This window comes from Synchiropus splendidus, chromosome 4, assembly GCF_027744825.2.
Source record: "Synchiropus splendidus isolate RoL2022-P1 chromosome 4, RoL_Sspl_1.0, whole genome shotgun sequence".
Lineage (NCBI taxonomy): Eukaryota > Metazoa > Chordata > Actinopteri > Syngnathiformes > Callionymidae > Synchiropus > Synchiropus splendidus.
Genome location: NC_071337.1, coordinates 2554456 through 2572938, shown reverse-complemented (window position 1 = coordinate 2572938; position 18483 = coordinate 2554456). Strand labels below are relative to the sequence as shown.

Below are 18483 nucleotides of genomic sequence, written 5' to 3'. Positions count from 1 at the left end.
ATCCCGCCATGTGACTTTGAAGGTCCAGGTTGTGACCATTGTTTCCTTCAATTATTCAGTAAATACAAGGTCGACTGTGCCTGTGTGAAGGGGAACCAAGAGTGCCCAGTCTCAAAGCACAATTTGGAGCCCACTGAGAACTTGGTGTCCTGCGGGCGACGTCGGGGCAGTCGCAAGGAGAAGGACTTGACGCGGGATGACCAGGGCCAGAACCAGAATCTGGGTTTGGATAGCGAGCTAAAGGGGAAGAGTGTTGGCGACTGCAAACAGCGGAAGCTCTCTCCTCTTCGGCTTTCCATCTCCAACAATCAGGTAAGCGGTGACGGCCGTCACCTGTTTCACTTCACTCTGACGTCCATTTCCATGCTTGAAGACATTCCATGGGATTTTAGTTCCACGTCCCAGCGCATGTCCTTCACTCGTGGCTTAATTCCATTCGTGTTAGTTCCTTCTTTATCCCATCATGTTCTCACGTTCTAGTTCAGCAGCTGATCAAGCACTGAACCAGTTCTAGTTTGGTACCAGGACTACAAAAAATATACTACGTCTTAAAATGTCTGCATCTTCTGTTTATCTTGCTAATGTATTCTAGCGTTGTCCTAGCAAATCTGGCCGAGCCAAAATGATGTGTGTGTGTGTGTGAGAGGAGGTGCGCCCGAACAGAAGAGCGCTCTGGTTGATCCAGAATCTTTGAGGTGTCTTGATTGCTATCTACCACAATGCACACAATGATTCTGACGACAGACTCGGTAGAACCTCTCACGCGTTCATCAGTGCCTCTCTATCCTAGGATAACTGCAGCGCCCCCTACCTGTTCCTCCCCTTCCCTCCCCCAAACTGTAACTGTTAGTCTGTAACCAGACTGAATGGTCCGACATGATAAAGCGCCATGCGGCCCTCCCTCTCCCCTCTTACAGGATCCTGAGTTATATGAGGATCTAGAAGACAAAACCTCCGTTAGCAATGAAGTAGAGATGGAGTCAGAGGAGCAGATTGCTGAAAGGAGGAGGAAGATGGTAAGTGAGCACTGCTCGGGGCTTGAGCTTTTTGTGCTGCAGACCCGCGCCAACGGATCCAGAGCAAATCAAACTTTGGCTCTAAGCAGGGACTATTCTGCTGAAGGGGTGTGGCTTGGATAGGTGCCGCTGTTTCTTTAACAAAAGACCTTCTCTTCATCACTCATCTGCTCCCACCGCTGCCTCCAGCTTTTTGTTCCTTTCTTTCACCTCCACCTCATAAGGCTTCGCACTTTCAGTACTGGCTTCTTCGGCGCATTGGTTTGGTACTGTTTAATACACTTGTGTGACAATAGAAACTAGGCTGCGATGTGTGACCAAGGCTGTGTTGATGCCTGATATGGTTTTTAATGGAATGTGATGTAGGAGGCCATGCTGGAGTGCTGCGACGATGACCATCAGAGATCCACCACAAGAGTGTTGTTCCCACCACTCTCATGATAAATCCATTTATCGCAGCTTATGTGGCTCTTTTGGAGTGATCTGGTTTGAAGGGAACTTGTAGTTCAGACATAAATTCCACTTGTATGAATGTTTGGAAGAACGAGAAATGACAAGAAGTCACTCAAGTATCTCGTGATTGGCTTTGCGTGGCGTAGACCCGTAGATTTGGTGAGGCTCAGGCACACTCTGACTCTGTTCCCCAGTCTCATTCACACACACCACCGCTGGGAGAGACGCACACGATTCCGACTGTGGATTCATGCCTTAGTTTGTTCCACAATTGCGTCGCTTTTGCTCTTAATTCCATTAGGGGATTAGCCTCACCCCCAGACGGTGGTCATCTAAATTTACTTTAGTGATTAATTATAATAATTAGGGACTCTACGTTCTCCATGTTGGTAATGAAGTAAAGATTTAACTGTCGACATTTTGATATGTTTTTATCTTTATTGACCTGATTTGTCTCATGAGGCTGCCTTTCTGGAGGTGGAAACAAAACTAAAAATACACGTCACTTGGAAAAATGTCCCAGTAGAAATTTCTACCTTCATGGGCACTTCTTTATGTCGCTATTATCTTATCGAAGTATCTGTGGGTGCGGACGAGGATTGCGATGTAAACACTTGATCTGGAAGGACTTTCCGGAGTCCACCCTCCCTGACACTATAGTGCCTGTCGTAGCTCCAGACTGTACCAGCATCTAGACCTGTCCAATGTCTCTGAGCCCCGTTTAGGGAGGAGCCTCCTCATCTAAACTCGGCTGTCTCTTTATTGAACACTCAGGCCAGCCCAGCGGAGCAGTCCCATCTCGCTGTCGGGGCGGCCTCCAGCTGGAAGGGATTGAAAAACAAGGAGGTAAATCTGTCCCATCTGAAGCAGAACCACTGCACCCATCAATCAGCCTCCACTCCCAATGTCTTAGAGGTTACTCTCTGTCGATATTCTCGGCAATCTTTCGCCTGGTCGCTCGATAAATACACCTTATCTCGGTACCCTCTAGGTTGGATCTATTTATCAAGGGTTTCTCACTGATGGTGGAGCGCTTGGGTTTGTTATGGCAGTGGCATTCAGCAACTCTATTGCCACGCCATTTACTTGAATAGCTTTATGATCCTCCCTTCCGGTTTCTGTGGACTTTCCTCCCTTTTTTCCCAAGGGCTCGCTCATCTTTGCACTTGGCTAGAGCTGCTTTTGCCATGTAGCAGACCTTGACCTGATGATGATGATGGTGATGAAGCTGCACAATCATTTTCACCACCGCTTCTTCTCCATCCCTTAGACTCGAGAGGAGAGAAAGATGGAGGCTATTCTGCAAGCCTTTGCTCGGATGGAGAAGCGGGAGAAGCGCAGGGAGCAAGCGTTGGAAAGAATCGGGACCGGCAAGACGGAGGTGGGAGGGCGCAGTGATATCAAGGAGGAGCCACCAGCCGAACCCGAGATGGTCGAGTCTCCATCCGTCATCCAGGTGAGTCAATCTAGTCCTCTCAGTGGCGGTAACCTGAGGTGAGCTGAGACTCAAGGATGTTTCTATGGCAGCCGCTTCTTGAGGTGAAGGAGGAGCCCGGGATTAAACCAGCGAAAGTCAAAAGCACCCGGAACAGAAAAAGTTTCACCAGAAACCGCACCCACATAGGACAGCAGCGCCGACGAGCCCGGACCATCAGCACCTGCTCCGACCTAACACCTGGGTCTCCAGCGGAGCCTCTGGAACCGCTGGCTAATGACGTCCCAGAGGGAGAGCCAACACCCAGCGTCCCAGAACCTGAGGCCATTGCTTCTCAAGCTCTGGAGAGCAGCCCCCCACACAGCAGCTCGCCTGCCCCCGACAGACACCGATCTGGGAGCAAGAACTTCAAAACAAAAAAGGTTCACTCTCTTCTCACCCGCTGCCTCCGGTTCCATGTATTTTTGCCTGAACCTATCGTCTTCTGTCGACAGCACTTGGTCAGCGAGTGGGTGGGAGACAAGCAGCCGGACCGCCTGGCGTCTCGGACCCCTGAGCCCACCCCTGAGAGACCGTTGAGAATAAGCAGTGACCCTGAAGTACTTGCCACCCAACTCAATGCCCTTCCTGGATTGGCTTGTTCGCCCCAGGTCTATAGCACGCCCAAACACTACGTCCGCTTCTCATCCCCTTTCTTGGCCAACCGCAGTCCAACGACTCCTGGGGTCCCCACCGGGAGGCGGCGGTCCAGAGAGCTGCCCGAAACCCCTCAGAGCACTGGCTCTTGCAAGAAGGTCCAACATCCTTGTGCCACGTTGACTTTTCTCCACCTCCTGTTCTTTGTCCTAAAATCCTCTCTTGTGTTTACAGCGCTGGCTGAAGCAGGCTCTGGAGGAGGAGGGATCTACAAGTCCAGCGAGAAGACCGAGTCTTTTCATGCCGACTGAGGGTCCACTCAGCCCCTCTGTGAATGGAGAGTCTGACAGCCCTCTACCTTACAATGGCACTTGCCCAGTATCAGGTATGTCTCCCCACAGAAAGCCTTTTGCTTGCCTCACATGAGAGACTCATCACTGCTCTGCATCTTTCAGAGTTGCCTACTCCCTTGAAAAAGCGACGGTTGAGTCCTTTAGACGCCTGTCTGTCTGAAAGCTCGACACCTTACGGCTCCCCTTGTGCCACGCCCACCCGAGCGGACCAAGTGGAGATCCCCCTGCCCCCCATCTTAAGTGCGACCCCACCACGTCCACGTGTGGAGGATCAACACACCGAGCCTTTCCCCAGCACCCCGACACACACACTCAATGTTCCGCAGGAGGTGAGGCGGCCGCCGCGGACTCCACAGGAACTGAAGTCGACCAGAATAACTGACACCGTTGTCTTTCTCCAGCTCGAGTCTTCTGTCGAAAACTCTCCAGACATCAGCAGGAAACCCAGCGTGCAGGAGGTGAGCCGAGCTTCTGACTCCTCTGGTGGAGCTGAGCTTGAAGGGCCAGATAGTTGTTTTTGTCAGCTGATCAGAAATGTCAGTCACCATTCAGAGCACCTCAAACGAACCTGAAAACAAAGTGAGTCACGTGTCTCTGCATCTCAGCTGGAAACACGTGCCGACACTCTGACCCTTGACTGAGACGCCGATCTTGTTGGAAGCTGTTACAGTGTGGGGTGTCATCATGAACCCTCAGGCCCGATGACGTGGTAAACATCTGTGGAATCAGGTCCAGCTATGGTGGAGGCTGGTTTTTAACTCTTCCTTAAATGTTGCTGTAGACAAAGCTAAACAGCGGTGTAAATATAGAGCAGTACGATGCGATGCAGCCAGGCAGGATGACATATAGCGTCTGTGAAGGGGGCGAGGCATTTTGAAAAACAAATCCAAGTGATTGTCTTATATCAGCCTCGTCCTCTCTTTCCTGCACTTGTTTACACATTGTTCAGTTGTTTCGGCTTGTTTTACAACTGCATGATGATGGTTCATTCTCAGTCCAGTAGACGTTCCGCTTCCCTCTGCTCACATTGGAGATCGCTCTGGTCATGGACACACGCACCATAGGACCTCTTTAAATGCCATAAAGCTGTGGTGAATGCCTCTTACACAGGCTGTGTCACAGCCATCAAATCTCATGGTCAGAGGGACTGATGGAGTGACAGGACTCTCACTGGAAGTCTCACTGAATCTCAATGGAGGTCACACTTTAACCTGCTTTGTTTCTCCAGGCTGATCGTCCTCCTTCGTTGGTCTTGTCACCTTGCATCCGGACCACCAGCTCAGATGCCCCGCAATCGGAAAGCACTGCTCAAGGTCCTGGAAGTCCTCCACCTCCAGCTGCTGAGTCTATGAACTGTGGCGAAGAGAAGGCGGACGGTGGAGCGGCAGAAAACACCAGTGAGGCTTCCTCCTCAGCCGAGACCTGCACTTCCTCCTATCCCTGCTGGATGAAAAGCCCGGAGAGAGGCCCACCTGGACCGGCCGGCCTCAACTTCTCCCCTGTCAACTCCAACTTAAGGGACCTGACCCCCTCGCACACACTGGAGCCTCTGGCGGCTCCCTTCAGGACTGAGGCTTCGTCTGGGGCTGTATCAGGTTCCACAGCTGGACTGGGGTCACTGGTGAGCTCGCAGCCGCCCTTCACTGAAGCCCAGGGCCAGATGTTCTATCCCAGCTCAGAGGAAGGATCTGCTCCCGGTGGCTTCCCTCGCTCCCTGAACGTGGACACTGCTGGAGAAGGAGGCTCGGCACAGAACCCCCCTCAGAAGAAGAAGGTGAGGCAGCAGCAGCTTGGTGTTTAGCTGCATGAGAGGTGCTGTGCGAGTGAGTGAAGCAGAGTTGCAACTGCTGCATGTGCTGATGGCGAAGGTGCACATGTTGCGGTACAGTGCTTCCCCCTACTGGCAGAACCCGATAACGACCGGTCTGCGTTTCCCCAGGTTTCCCTGCTGGAGTACAGGAAGCGGCAGAGGGAAGCGCGGCGCAGCGGCTCCAAGACTGAATGCAGCTCCCCTCTCTCCACCGTTCCACCTTTGACCGTGGAGGCTTTTCCCAACGCCGCAGAGACGCCCAGCGAGACCCATGCTCCCCCACACCCCTCAGCACTCTGCAGCACGGCTGCAAAAGACCTCCAGTCCAGTGAGGAGCCCGAGGCTGGTGGAGAGAGGGAGGCAGGAGAGGGACACTGGTGAGTGACTGTCAGGGGCGGGTTTTAGCCAGAGACCATGATGGTCCTCCTGTGACTTCAGGGCTGCAATATTTGAACGTCAAAATCTGTGCCTCAATGTGTCATGTTGCTGTTTGTGTAAACACACAGGGCATCAAAAGGTGGTTGTTATTCAGAAGGAATCACTAAGATGTGTTAGTTTCTGTTGCTCTCATTGGTTCCTGACTGAGGTCTGACTCAGACTGACCGCAGCAGTCCCAGTCACAGAGGAGGTCCAGTGTTCACAAGTGTGGCTTTGTTTTGATTGCAAAGAAAACTTGAGTCTTTGGGATGAGCAAACCCTTCCAATCCCACAGTAGAAGGATGGAAGAGTGTGAGCTCACACACCCTCCAGCTAACAGCTAGCATGTTGTTTAGCACGGAGCTGACTGTTGTCAGAAGAGAGAGTGACTTGTTTACTGTAATGTAGAGAAGTGTGTAGCATGTGTGGTGTTGGAGCATCACAGTGAGATGATGCAAGTCGCTTTAGGTAAAACAGAAATTCAAAATGGGTCCAAAGAAAGGTCATCGCGATGAGTTGACTCAAAAAGAAATAATAGACGAGTTGAGAACGAGAATGTGACCTGCTCATCCTTGGGGTTTCAGGATTTCCTCCAACTCGGTGGAGCAGGCCCGAGAGCGCGGGTACCACCGCGCCCTGCTGCTCAACAAGGACAAGGACCCTGGTGAGAGTCCCCGTCCATTACCTGCCTCTCAGACATGTGTGCTGACGCGTGCTGCTCTTGCAGATGTGGAGACGGAGAGCGGAGAGGCGTCTGCCGCCAGAGACTGTCCGTCCTCTAGCCCTCAAAAGACCCCGACTCACGTGGTCAGTAGTGGCAACTGCTCGCTGTGCTGTGGTGAAGAACCCGCCATGTGACTCTGTCCTTCTCTCCTAGCCCGGCTCCCCTGGTCCTGCCGACAGTGAGGGTCCGCCTCGCGCCAGCCAAGCACAGAGCAAGGCCCCGGGACCCAAGCCGGCGCCGGTGACGCCCACCAAGCTGCACCCGAGCCCGCTCCCTTCCTCGCCCGTCCACTTCCCCGGCTCGGCGCTCCTGCACTCGCCCAAGCCTCAGCCCCAGGGCTCGCCTTACCGCAGTCAGAGGACGCTGTTCTCCGGCGCGCAGCCTCAGACCGGGCCCCCTTCCTTCCCTCAGTACAGCCCGCAGGTGGCCCCGCCGCCGCCACCCCCACCCCCGCCCGCGCCGCAGGTGTCGGCCTCCTATTTCCCCGGCTTCAAACCGGCGGTCAGCGCCGCCTACCCGCCCGGCTCTCAGCCCATGCTGCAGACTCTCCCGCACAGCGTGCACTATCAGACCTCAGCCGCCCCCCCGCCGCCCCCGCCTCCGCCCCCACATCCGATGCCGGGCCCCCACCTGATGCACCTGCAGCCTCCCCCCATCCAGCAGCACCAGCTCCTGTTAACCTCTGCACCCCCTCCGCCCCCGCCCCCCCAGGGCCAGGGCGCCCAGCAACAGGCCCCACCCACTGGAGCGTCCTTGCTGTCCCTCACCCCTCCTCCTCCGCCGCCTCCCCCGCCCCCCAACCCATCCAGCACCTCCCAAATACCTCCGCACCACTTTCAGAACTTGGGGAGCTTCCAGCCGGCGCTCCTTCACCCCGGTGCCGCCGCCAACCCCTCGGTGCCCCCCTCCACGTACCCGTCCCCCCTGCAGTCGGCCGGGCTGCCCCCTCCGCCCCCGCCTCCCCCCCAGCAGACTCAGCCAGGCCCGGGTCAGGCGGCGTCCTCCGGGACCCGCGGACCCCCTGCGTCCTCCGCCCCCTTCCACAGTTCAGGGTACCTGAGCACGGGGTGGCACTGACCTCCCCCCGACCCTCCCTCCCTCCGCTGCTGCCTGAGAACTCTGCCAGAGACAGGCTTGTACAGTCGTCCTGTAAATAGGTTTTCTATGTTCCCGGAGACACGGCCAGTGGAAACCTTCAGAGGGAAGACACTTCCGCACTCTTCAATAAAGACTGTGTTGAGCTGAAAACGGACAGACCCCGGTGCTCCCCCCACCTCCCTCTCGCTGGCCTCTTTTTGCTTTTATATATCCTTTCCATGAGAGAGGCAAGCTCTTGTACGTGTCTTGTTTGGACTCCTGTCGTTAAAAAAGCCCGCACTTTGTTTATCTCTGGACATTCCAGCCCCCCTGACCTCCCTCCCTCCCTCCCCTTCAGTTTGTCTCCTCCTGGTTTCCCTCCTCTGTCTGTCATCGACTCTTAGGTTTCTTTTAATCTAGCGGCTCATTATAGACAAAAGAAAGCTTTTTGTATAGAGACTAAACACACTTATTTTTTTTATTACTAGTCTAAACAGCAATTATCTGTTGACCGCTGCAGAAGAGCCCCATTTTGGGGGAGCCTGTCTCCCCACCTCGGGAGGCTGCACTCGTGTTTGTCAGGTTCTATGTGTGTGCGTGCGTGTGTGTGCGTGCGTGTGTGTGCGCAGTAACAGCTGCCTAGTATGGAAACCAGAGGACGTGTGAGAGGTTTTGTATCTGGAGTGTTCGCAGTCGTCTGAGGAAGAGCACGGTTTCGCCACCAGGTTCGGCCATTAGCAGTTTATTTTTCAATATCAATGGTTCTTTGTAGAAAGTGTAATTTAATGTATAGGTGGCTCCTCCGGCTTTCACACAAACAGGTTGTACATATTGCTTCTTTTCTTTTCTAAGCTTGTACTATTGGCTCCCATCCCATTTTGCTACATGGTTGTAAATACGAGCGCTCGCATCGAAAGGCTGAATGTTTCCGTGGCCGTAGCATTTTCATTTCCCTCCGGACTTTACAACTTTTTTATGGTTTGTGTGTGAGTGTATGTTCGTGTGGAGGAGAAGCTCACAGACACTGCACTGGTTGGCTCTTTTCATGGTTCATTATAATAAATCACTGTAATGACAGTTTTATACCAGCTGGTGTCGCCCTTCTCTCTGCTCAGCCGCTCCAGTGAGGGGAGCCTTGGTGGGGGGGGGACCGACGTCACTTCCTGGTGCGGTCCGCCGGAAGTTCCGGGACTGGAACCGGATGTTAGGTCTACGAATCGTGTTCATTGGTTATATCTCGTAAATTAATGTGCTATCGTTACAGTTTTACTGTTAAATAGTGTATATTTAACAGTAAAATCTGGAAATTATAGTTTTTTACGCGCATGCGTAAGTACGATCTGGTCCGTCTGCCTGATGTGGTCCGCCGGAAATGATGGTGCTGGAGTAGGAAGTTACCAATGAACCGGTTTAAATTACCTAACCCTTCATCGAGACTGTGCACGATATAACCACGGACGCATGCGCTTACCAGTAAACGTCAGTTGGTAAAACATGTGCAATTTCCAGTTCCAGTCCCGGAATTTCCGGTGGACCACATCAGACAGTGACAACCGAGTCTGGCGACTGGATGGGTTTCGGCTCGTTCGGGTCTCCGTTTTTTATCCAACATCTCCACGGTGAGGGAGCAGAGTGCGGCCGTGACTCTCTGCCATAGAGCTTTCAATAGGTCAAACTACAGTTTCAGTACGAAATGAGATCACGCCGAGTCCAGCGTGAGTGGGTTTATTTTCATCTAAAAATGTTTTTTTATTAATATCTTATCTAAAATGCTTGCAGAACAGACTTGTGGTGAGCCTCCTCTTCCAGCTTTAGGATGGACTGTCCTCAGCTCTGCTGTCGCTCCAGCTAGCTGCTCGCATGTTTGACTCCAGGTGGTTTGTTGCAATGCACAAGTCGTCTGAGTAACCGTGACAGCGTTTTATTGGTCAAAGGTCAAACCCCGGGAACAAAGTAGACAATAGAATAACTGCACACAAGTCATGTGACGCGTAATAACAGTGTGTTTTCAGACGTTCGTGTCGTGAGGTCACGTGTCACATGGCAACACACACACACAGTCCAAAATCAAAACACGACACAGATGACGTCAACACAGCACAGACTGGTCACTCGCACAACAGCCAGAGGAAACCCGTCCTTCCCCGCCATGTTGGGCTCAAGTCTCCTCTGAGTCGCTGCCGACCGCGGTCTCTCTTGGCACCGAGTCCCGCCACCGGACCCGAGGGTTCCTCCCACACCCACGCGCAGCTGGGCCCCGGCTTCAGTCAAGTTCACTTTCCCACAGGCTCCTCTTCGTCTGAACGCTGACGTCAAGCAGGAGCGTCCCACTGGCCGCCGGGACTCGCCACTCAAAAGACCTGCGACAGAGACACAGTCCATATTCACAGGATGCGGAGATGACGTTTGCTTTTACTGTCAGCAGGAGGCAAGTGCTGAGAAGGTTTCAGATCAGAGCCGGTCTCTGACCTTCTCTATTGCTGACTTGCATGGGGTCATTAGACTGAAACACACGCTTGTATCTCCATCCTTGTGAGGACCTCTCCTGGCCCTCACCCTTTCCCCAGCCTCTCCCCCTAAACCGAACCATCCAAAACACTCACGCTCACCTGAACCAGGACTCTGAGCCTTATTCTAATGACCCAGTTATTTTCAAGTCTTCATCCTCAAATTGAGGTTTGGACCTCAAGATGACAGAAGGTCCCCACGACGACAGTGTTTTGTCAGGAATTGATCCCCCATGAGGCAGTATAAACAAGCACGCACACACGAGCCTCATCTCACGCCTTCATGATCACGTGACCCCAATAACGCCGCAGGTCCCACGTGACTTCTAAATGGTCACATGACTGCTTTAAAACGTCATCGAGGGCAGTGGTGTTTTTTTTTTTAACCTACCTGGGCAGCTGAAAGATGACGTCACCGCTGCTTATAAGGCATTATTTCCGGTCTCTGTGAAAACAGGAGGTGTTTAGCGTGCAGCACTTGAACCGGCAGATGGCGCTGTTGCGGCGCGAACTAGTCTCTCTCGGCATCAGCCCAACAAGACCAGGAAGAAGTGAAAACCTCTGCGCTCAGCCTCATGTTCCTCTGTGCTTCTCCTGCTCTGGGTCCCAGCGGCTCGTCCCTCCCACCTCCGGCCTGCAGGGGGCAACTGTGTTCCTGCTGCATCTTCATCACGATCCTCCCAGCACACCCTCACCTCCTCTCCACCACCCTTGGTCCAACCCTCTTCCTCTCCACCTGTCCAAACATCTTCCTTCCCTCACTTGGTCTCCAAACCTCTCCCACTGACCTCCTCCTGTCTCAGGATCCCCATCTCTGACTCTCTGAACATCCATCATGTTCCACTGTGCCTGCTCTCTCCTCTCCATCTGTCCAAAGATCTTCCCTCCCTCACTTGGTCTCCAAACCTCTCCCACTGACCGCCTCCTCCCTCAGGATCCCCATCTCTGACTCTCCTGACTCTGACTCTCTGAACATCCATCATGTTCCACTGTGCCTGCTCTCTCCTCTTCACCTGTCCAAAGATCTTCCCTCACTCACTTGGTCTCCAAACCTCTCCCACTGACCTCCTCCTCCCTCAGGATCCCCATCTCTGACTCTCCTGACTCTCTGAACATCCATCATGTTCCACTGTGCCTGCACTCTCCTCTCCACCTGCCTGACCCCTACAGTCTGCAGGTACTGGCCCTGGAGGACCAGGCTCCACTCACTGTCTCCCAGCAGCTCCTCAGACATCAGACTGTCCTGGCGGTTGCCCAGCACGAAGGCCAGGAAGGAGAGGATGAGCGCGTCCAGGATGCCCATGATGGCCAGGATGTAGGCCCAGCGCACGGAGCAGGCGCCCAGCGTGTACTTGTCCGTCCGCTCGCCGCACATGCGCTTCACCTCGTCGCTGTCCCAGCCGTCCGGGTAGATCATGCAGCCCAGGATCAGACAGGTGCCTGGGTCGGGAGGAGAGCAGGGTCAGAGGTCAGCTGCGCGTCATCTCATGCTACCACACAAAAACAATATCCTTGTGGGGACCTGATGTCTTTGTGGGTCCAAACCTCAATTGGAGGATGAAGACTTCAAAATAACTGGGTTCCAGTTTGGTTCAGAGTCCTGGTTCAGGTGAGCCATGTGTTTTGGATAGTGAGATTTCGGGGGAGAGGCTGGGGAAAGGGTGATGGCCAGGAGAGGTCCTCACAAGGATAGCAATACAAACGTGTGTGTGTGTGTGTGTGTTTGTGGTGAGCAGAGGGGTCCAGCTGCAGCTCTAAACTGACCAATCACAGACAGTTTTGCAAGTGGGTGTGACATCACTTCCCTTCCAGCTTGTTTACAGGGGGAAACAAAGAAGTCAGTTCATCAGAGATGGAAGGATTCTGGGACCTTCTTTATCATGGCTGCAGCTGCATGATGATGATGTTGGTGATCACATTAGATTAGTGTGTACCAGGTTGAGCTCTACTTGTGGGGACCTTTTGCCTGCTCCAAAACTTCCAAATAACTGCCAAATAGCCACGTGTTTTAGATGGTTCGGTTTAGGGGGAGAGGCAGGGGAAAGGGTGATGGCCAGGAGAGGTCCCCACAAAGATGGTGTGACAAACCTGTGTGTGTGTAATTTGTTTATGCTACTTTGTGGTTACCAATTCTTGACAAAACACTGTCCTTGTATGGCATTTGGCTGGTCCCCACAAGGTTAAACCTCAATTTCAGGATGGAGACTTCAAAATATCAGGGTGATCTAACTGGGTTCCAGTTTGGTTCCGACACAGAGAAGCTTGTTCCCAACACAGTGAGCAGCTGCTGCTCCAGCACTTCTGTCCACTGCTGCCATGATGAGAGACCGTAATAGGATTGTGGAGCTCCTCCTCATCTGCTGTGTTTGTCTGGCAGGATTTACTCCACCTGGACCGGACGCAGACCCAAACCACCCCCACCACCCCCCCTCACCCTGGACTGCTGCTCTGACTCAGGTTGGAAGCGTGAAAAGGGGAAACTAGAATCCGAGCGACTGTCACGGTGAGAGGAGCCAAAGCCTGCTGTCACCTGACTGGAGAACAGACGCAGCAGATCAGGCTCAGTGCACGGAGCCTCCTGTGGAGCTCTGTGGTGGGACCATCCACACCTCAGTGTTTTCTAATGAGTCTGAAGCTGAGAAGACAGAGTCCGCAGGAGGCTCTCACCGGGTGATGGGCCAAACCTGTGGTGGGACACACACCCCACTGTGCTGAGAGGCTGCTCCCACACACACACCTGTATCTCCATCCTTGTGAGGACCTCCTCTAACCCTAACCCTGGTCATCACCCTTTCCCCAGCCTCTCCCCCTGAACCGAACCATCCAGAACACATGGCTCACCTGAACCAGGACTCTGAACCAGAGTGGAACCCAGTTAGAATCACCCAGTTATTTTGATATTTTCCCTGTGGCTTAACCTCGTGGGGTCTACCATAAAGTCACATGGTCCTCACAAGGATAGTGTTTTTTTACCCCACAAAGTAGGATAAACCATCCCTCACACACACACTGGCTTCCCTCCTTGCAGCCGTCCCAGCGGTGGGCAGCAGCTTCAGCGAGAACCGGAGTGACCGACGTGTGTGTCCACTCTGTCCTTCAGAGGAGGCGTGTGTCAGAGAGGGTGAAGGATCTCAGAGGTGAAACCCACACACGTGTTTGTGTTCATGATGGTGCTGGTCGTGCTGTGCAGGTGCTCCTCCTGTGGACCAGTGTCCAGAACCTCATGGTCAGATGGAGGTCAAATGATGGGGAGCTGTCCACGGTGCTGAAGGCAGCCACTCCATTTGCATAATGTTTGTATTCATGTGGGGACCTGGGACCGACCTCCCTGTGTGTTCTGCACCGACTCCAGAGAGGAGAGAGGAGCGGAGGGATCCAGGTCACATGACCAGAATCCTGATGCAGCCGAGCGGCGACGCGGAGGGAATGAGAATGACTGATGCGGAAACACGAGCCCCCGACTGAGAGACACCAGGGGCCGCTGCACCCCGCAGGACTGGCCCCGCCCACACGGTTGGAAGAACCAGCAGCTGGACCCGAGCAGGTGAGGCGTAACGTTGCTGGACACCTGTGTTCCGGAGGTGGGCGTCTGGTTTAGCTGTACTTGTGGGGACCAATTCTTGAAAACACACTTCCTTGTGAGGACATTTTCCTTTGTGGGGTGGTTCAGAGTCCTGGTTCAGGTGAGCCATGTGTTTTGGATGGTTAGGTTTAGGGGGAGAGGCTGAGGAAAGGGAGATGGCCAGGGTCAGAGAGGGACAGAGAGACAAACGTGTGTGTGTGTGTGTGCGTTTGTTTGCGCGTGGGCATGTTTTGCCATACTAGTGAGGGCCAAGTCTTGACAAGCCACCTTCTTGTGAGGACCTTTTGCTGTGCGTAGACATTTTGGCCGGTCCTTACAAGGTTTAGAGGGTGAAAACATCAGTAAAAGTAGTTCATTCTAACCAGTCTGGTTCAGGGAGCTGCTGAGGCCAGTGAGGACCAGCTTGTCAGCAGCTGAGGCTGGAGGTCAGGTGCGTGTCCCATCACCTGCTGCCTCCTCTCATCTCCAGCCCTCTTCCTCTGCCTTTGATGTGGAGCTGACTCGGGTCTGGTCCTCTTCCTCGCTTCCACTTCCTCAACTGGCGTCGGCAGCATGGACAGATGATCTGAGTTCTGAAGCCCCTCATGAAAAATGAGGTCAAGTCACGACTGGTCAGTCAACCGGAGCCCAGGTTTAATGGGAAATGTCCTCAGCAGCAGGAAACGGTGACATGGAGGCTTGGATCTGATGGCTTTCTGATGACCAGCCTGATGGACCCAGAGACCACCGAGTCTTCCGGTGTCATCCTACTGCTGACGCCACGGTTCGGACCGTCACCTTCTGCAGCCTCCAAATGTTTCCAAGTCCATCTCCGTGAGACACTTGCAAAGCCCTCCACCGTCCCGTCTCCCAGTATCCCCCACTCCTCGCCCCCCTACCTCCCCTCACGCTGCTCCGTACTCCGAGCCGTATTTCGGTGAAAGGTTCCTGGACCAAAAACCAGCTGCCCAAAACCGACAGACAAACACAAGCGGTTTACGCATCTTGGAGTAGGTCATGTGACTGTGGGCCATGTGAGAAGATGAGAAGATGAGACGATGAGACGATGAGCCTCCTTGTTTGCTATATCAGAACCAGATCTGGGACAGAGGGAGGGGTGGAGGGGGGGTAATCCACGGGACGGTCATTGCACCTTTAAAGCCCTCATTAGCTGAGCAGCTGAGCCACTGGCTAAATCCAGACTTGGACCTCCTTCTGTGGGATTTCCAGCTGACTTGGCCAGGATGAGGCTCGGCGCCTTTTCAGCATGTCCTCACCTTCCCACGCCACTCGCTCAGCCTCAGATCGGAGAGCAGTCATTCAGACCTCTCAGGAGTCCAGTTCAGCCCGGAGAGAGGGTGACGTCTTCACCCTCCACCTGGTGGCTGACCAGGAGGGGGAGCCGTGGAGCGTTCAGGGGAACGTCCTCTTCACACCCTCCTTTATATCCTGCAGGAAGCTCAACTCCCTGGCACCTTCTTCTCCAACATGTCCGCTGTCTCTCCAGTCTCTCCCTCTCACGGTCGCCTCCACCCTGCCTGCACTCTCCTCTTCACTCTCCGTCCATCACTCTGTACGACTGATCCCAGACACTTGAACTCTTCCTCTCTTCCCTCATCTTCAACAGCCCTCCTGCCTCCCTCATTCTCTTCCGTCTGGCTTCCAGCAGCTTCACTCCTCTCCTGCAGAAAAAGCAACCCTCCCCCCCACCTCGTCACCTCCTCCCCACCTCCCCCTCCTCCTCACATCCTCCTCCTCACATCCTCCTCTTCACCTCCTCCTCCAGTCTCTAGCGTGAACTCAGGTCCTTCTCTGACAGAGGTGAGCAGACCGACCTCCCAGTGACTGGTGAGGAGTCAGTCAGATGAAGGAGCGGTCACATGGGACAGACGGACAGATGGACGCCATGAAGAATGACCTCTGGATAGGTTATTTGTGTCTATGGGACTAGTTCAAGATTCTCATTTTAACATGAAGATTTCCAGTTTGGTGCGCTCCTGACCAAGGAGGTCATCGGATGGAGGCTCGGTCACGTGACCGAACCTCACGCTCACATCCAGACTGGGACCTTCAGCCATACGTCAGATATTCCGAGTGAGGTGGGCTCAAACGCACAGCAGGTGGTGGTAGCGCTACAGCAGACACAAGTGAAGAAGAGGCGGCAGGGATGGAGGAGAATACGAGAAATCCACTTCTCGTCTCCAGTGACAGAGGAAAGTTGACCTGCTTCAGGGACTCTGCAACATGTTGCCTTTTATCCAGTCGACTGTGCGGGTCCTGAGCTGGTCATGTGACCAGATGGAAATCACAGCGTTGGGAGACCCACACAGGTCACCTCCGGAGTCACGTGCCACTTAAGGTCGCCCGCTTACTCCCGGCCCTGAGAGCTTCGCTGAAGTACGTCAGTCTACTCTGGAGCCGACGTGTTTACAAACAAACAAACCTGCCTCTGGACCTCAGCCTCTCTGTGATTGGTGGAGGGGCTATTGTGCCTGATATTCTGCTGAGAATCGATGTCTCAGTCCAGTGGATTCCCGTGCGGATTCAGTGTGTTCACGGACACTTCTGGACTAAGACAACAGATTCTCTGAAAACTGAGATTAATATCTTTAAATTCTTCATTTATGTGAGTTATTTTTGGCAAAATATCCCCCCTTAATATCCAAACAACGTTAGCGTCTGACTGCTGTTTGAATATGAGCAAATTTCAACAAGTTACAGTGGTGCCTCGGTTCTCGACCACAATCCGTTCCTGACGGCCGTTCAAGAAGCGAATTTTCCCATTACAATGAATGGAAAAAGAACTAATGCGTTCCAAGCCTTAAACTAGTCTTTTGTAGGAGTGAATGTGGAGTGTCTGCTGCAGGTGGCTGTTCCTCTATGTGTGTGGCCGCTGCATGTGGGAGGGGTTGCCGAGTGAGTGAGGTCTCTCCAGAAGGGAAGAGGTGCCCGGTGCGTGTCCAGCTCTGAATGTGCGCTTCTGTGCAGTTTGGCTGTGACAAAGTCATAAACCAAGTCACGCTCTGTCCCAGACTGGCCTCATCCCTGTCCCAGCTCCAGCCCACAACAGGACATCAAACCCTGGAGTGAGCGCTCCAGCACCTCCCCTGTGACACTCTACCACGGTCCAGTGTGGAGACAGGAAAGGTTTGACACCTCAGTATGAAGAAGAAACAGTCAGTAAATGGAGCTAACGTTATACACAGTAACAGAGCGCGTCGTGGCTCAGCTGGGGGCGTTCGAGTTCTGGATTTTCGTTCGATATCAGAAGCAAAAAAATCTAGAAAATTTTGCTCGAATTCTGAGATGTTCAAAAACCGAGGCACCACTGTATCGTCGCCGTGACTTGACAGCTTCTGACCACTCCTTAAATCCATAAATGTCTAAATGTGGAGATCAAAATTCAAATCAGAACAACAGGTTGCAGTCAATATGTATAAACTAATCTAATCTTCAACCTGTGCACGTCGATTCGTCGACCAATCGTGAAGATAGAATCATGCATCGCGTCTCAGGATTTCTGGAGGTGGCAGCTCTAAACGTCATCGCTTCCTGCTTGATGTTCCTTCAGGGGCGCAGGTGAGACCGGAGCAGGTTGCGATACAGGTTGCAAAGTGAAAAACAAGGAAATATACCGTACTGTTTAAAAAACAAAATCAACTCATTGGTCCCGTGGAAGACACCTAGGAGGTTTGAACTCGATCTCATTCAGTATTTCAAAGTAAAAGCTGAAAGAAATTATGGCAACTGAACGAGAATCTCTATTTATTTATAATGATATTTTAGGTTCGACTCGGACTGGAGCATCAGCCAGGACGTTTGGGCTCTTACCTGCAGCCAGCTGCATCCAGCCGCAGGTCTTGTACACGGTCCCGGTGCTGCAGAAGAAGAAGAGGGTGAAGCAGCCGATGCAGCTGAGAACCAGCACCATCGACATGCCGATGAAGAAGGAGGCGGCCTGGAAGGCGGCGGCCGGGATGCTGCTGAGCTCGGCGAGGCTGCCCTGGCAGGTCAAGTCCCGGGACAGGCCGTTTCCGATGCAGTAGTGGAAGAGCCCGAAGTGGCCCGCCTGCGGCGTGTCCGCGCCGTCGCCGATCCAGTAGGGCTGGATGAAGCACACCACGTTGACGATCGCGAAGAGGATGGTGAAGATGGCCCACAACACGCCGATGGCGCGCGAGTTGCGCTCGTAGTTGCTCTGGTAGATCTTGGCGGCTTCCGAGGCGGGGAGCATGCTGGCGGCGGGGTCCGGGGCCCCGGGAATCATCCTCACAGCGGCGGCGCCGGGGATCGCGTCATGTCGTCGAATCCCGCTCAGGGTCGCGCGCGCTCGGAAGCAAGCGCTCTCACGTGGCGACGGTCAGAACCCAGGCACGGTCCGCTCGGTGCTGAGATCCGGCCGGACTGGAGCGGGAGGAGGCAGAGAGAGGGCTCGGCTCACCCACATCCCTTAATCCCAGGCTGACGTAGATGATGGGCTCAGAAAACACACA

At 53.6% G+C, this 18483-nt stretch overlaps 2 protein-coding genes across 5 annotated transcripts in view; one reads left to right on the top strand and one right to left on the bottom strand.

Moving 5' to 3' along the window:
* The window catches only part of kmt2e (lysine (K)-specific methyltransferase 2E), a 23022-nt gene extending 13613 nt beyond the window's left edge, over positions 1–9409 (top strand). Inside the window, exons 12-25 of one of the 4 annotated variants that reach the window (XM_053863767.1) lie at positions 60–312; positions 918–1016; positions 2244–2315; positions 2740–2925; positions 2997–3326; positions 3399–3698; positions 3775–3925; positions 3996–4222; positions 4295–4351; positions 5122–5667; positions 5833–6080; positions 6705–6784; positions 6848–6927; positions 6998–9409. In XM_053863767.1, coding sequence (XP_053719742.1) covers positions 60–312; positions 918–1016; positions 2244–2315; positions 2740–2925; positions 2997–3326; positions 3399–3698; positions 3775–3925; positions 3996–4222; positions 4295–4351; positions 5122–5667; positions 5833–6080; positions 6705–6784; positions 6848–6927; positions 6998–7921 — 3553 coding nt within the window. In that variant the 3' untranslated portion in view covers positions 7922–9409. The remainder of the gene's footprint in view (positions 1–59; positions 313–917; positions 1017–2243; positions 2316–2739; positions 2926–2996; positions 3327–3398; positions 3699–3774; positions 3926–3995; positions 4223–4294; positions 4352–5121; positions 5668–5832; positions 6081–6704; positions 6785–6847; positions 6928–6997) is intronic. The other 3 variants (XM_053863768.1, XM_053863769.1, XM_053863770.1) reach the window with 3 other exon arrangements.
* Positions 9142–18483, bottom strand: lhfpl3 (LHFPL tetraspan subfamily member 3). Its single transcript, XM_053863774.1, has 4 exons — positions 17822–18483; positions 11638–11868; positions 10820–10873; positions 9142–10281 (listed from the first exon to the last, which is right to left on the bottom strand). The coding sequence occupies exons 1-3, from the start codon at positions 18255–18257 to the stop codon at positions 10851–10853; spliced, it is 690 nt and encodes a 229-aa protein (XP_053719749.1). The 5' UTR covers positions 18258–18483; the 3' UTR covers positions 9142–10281; positions 10820–10850.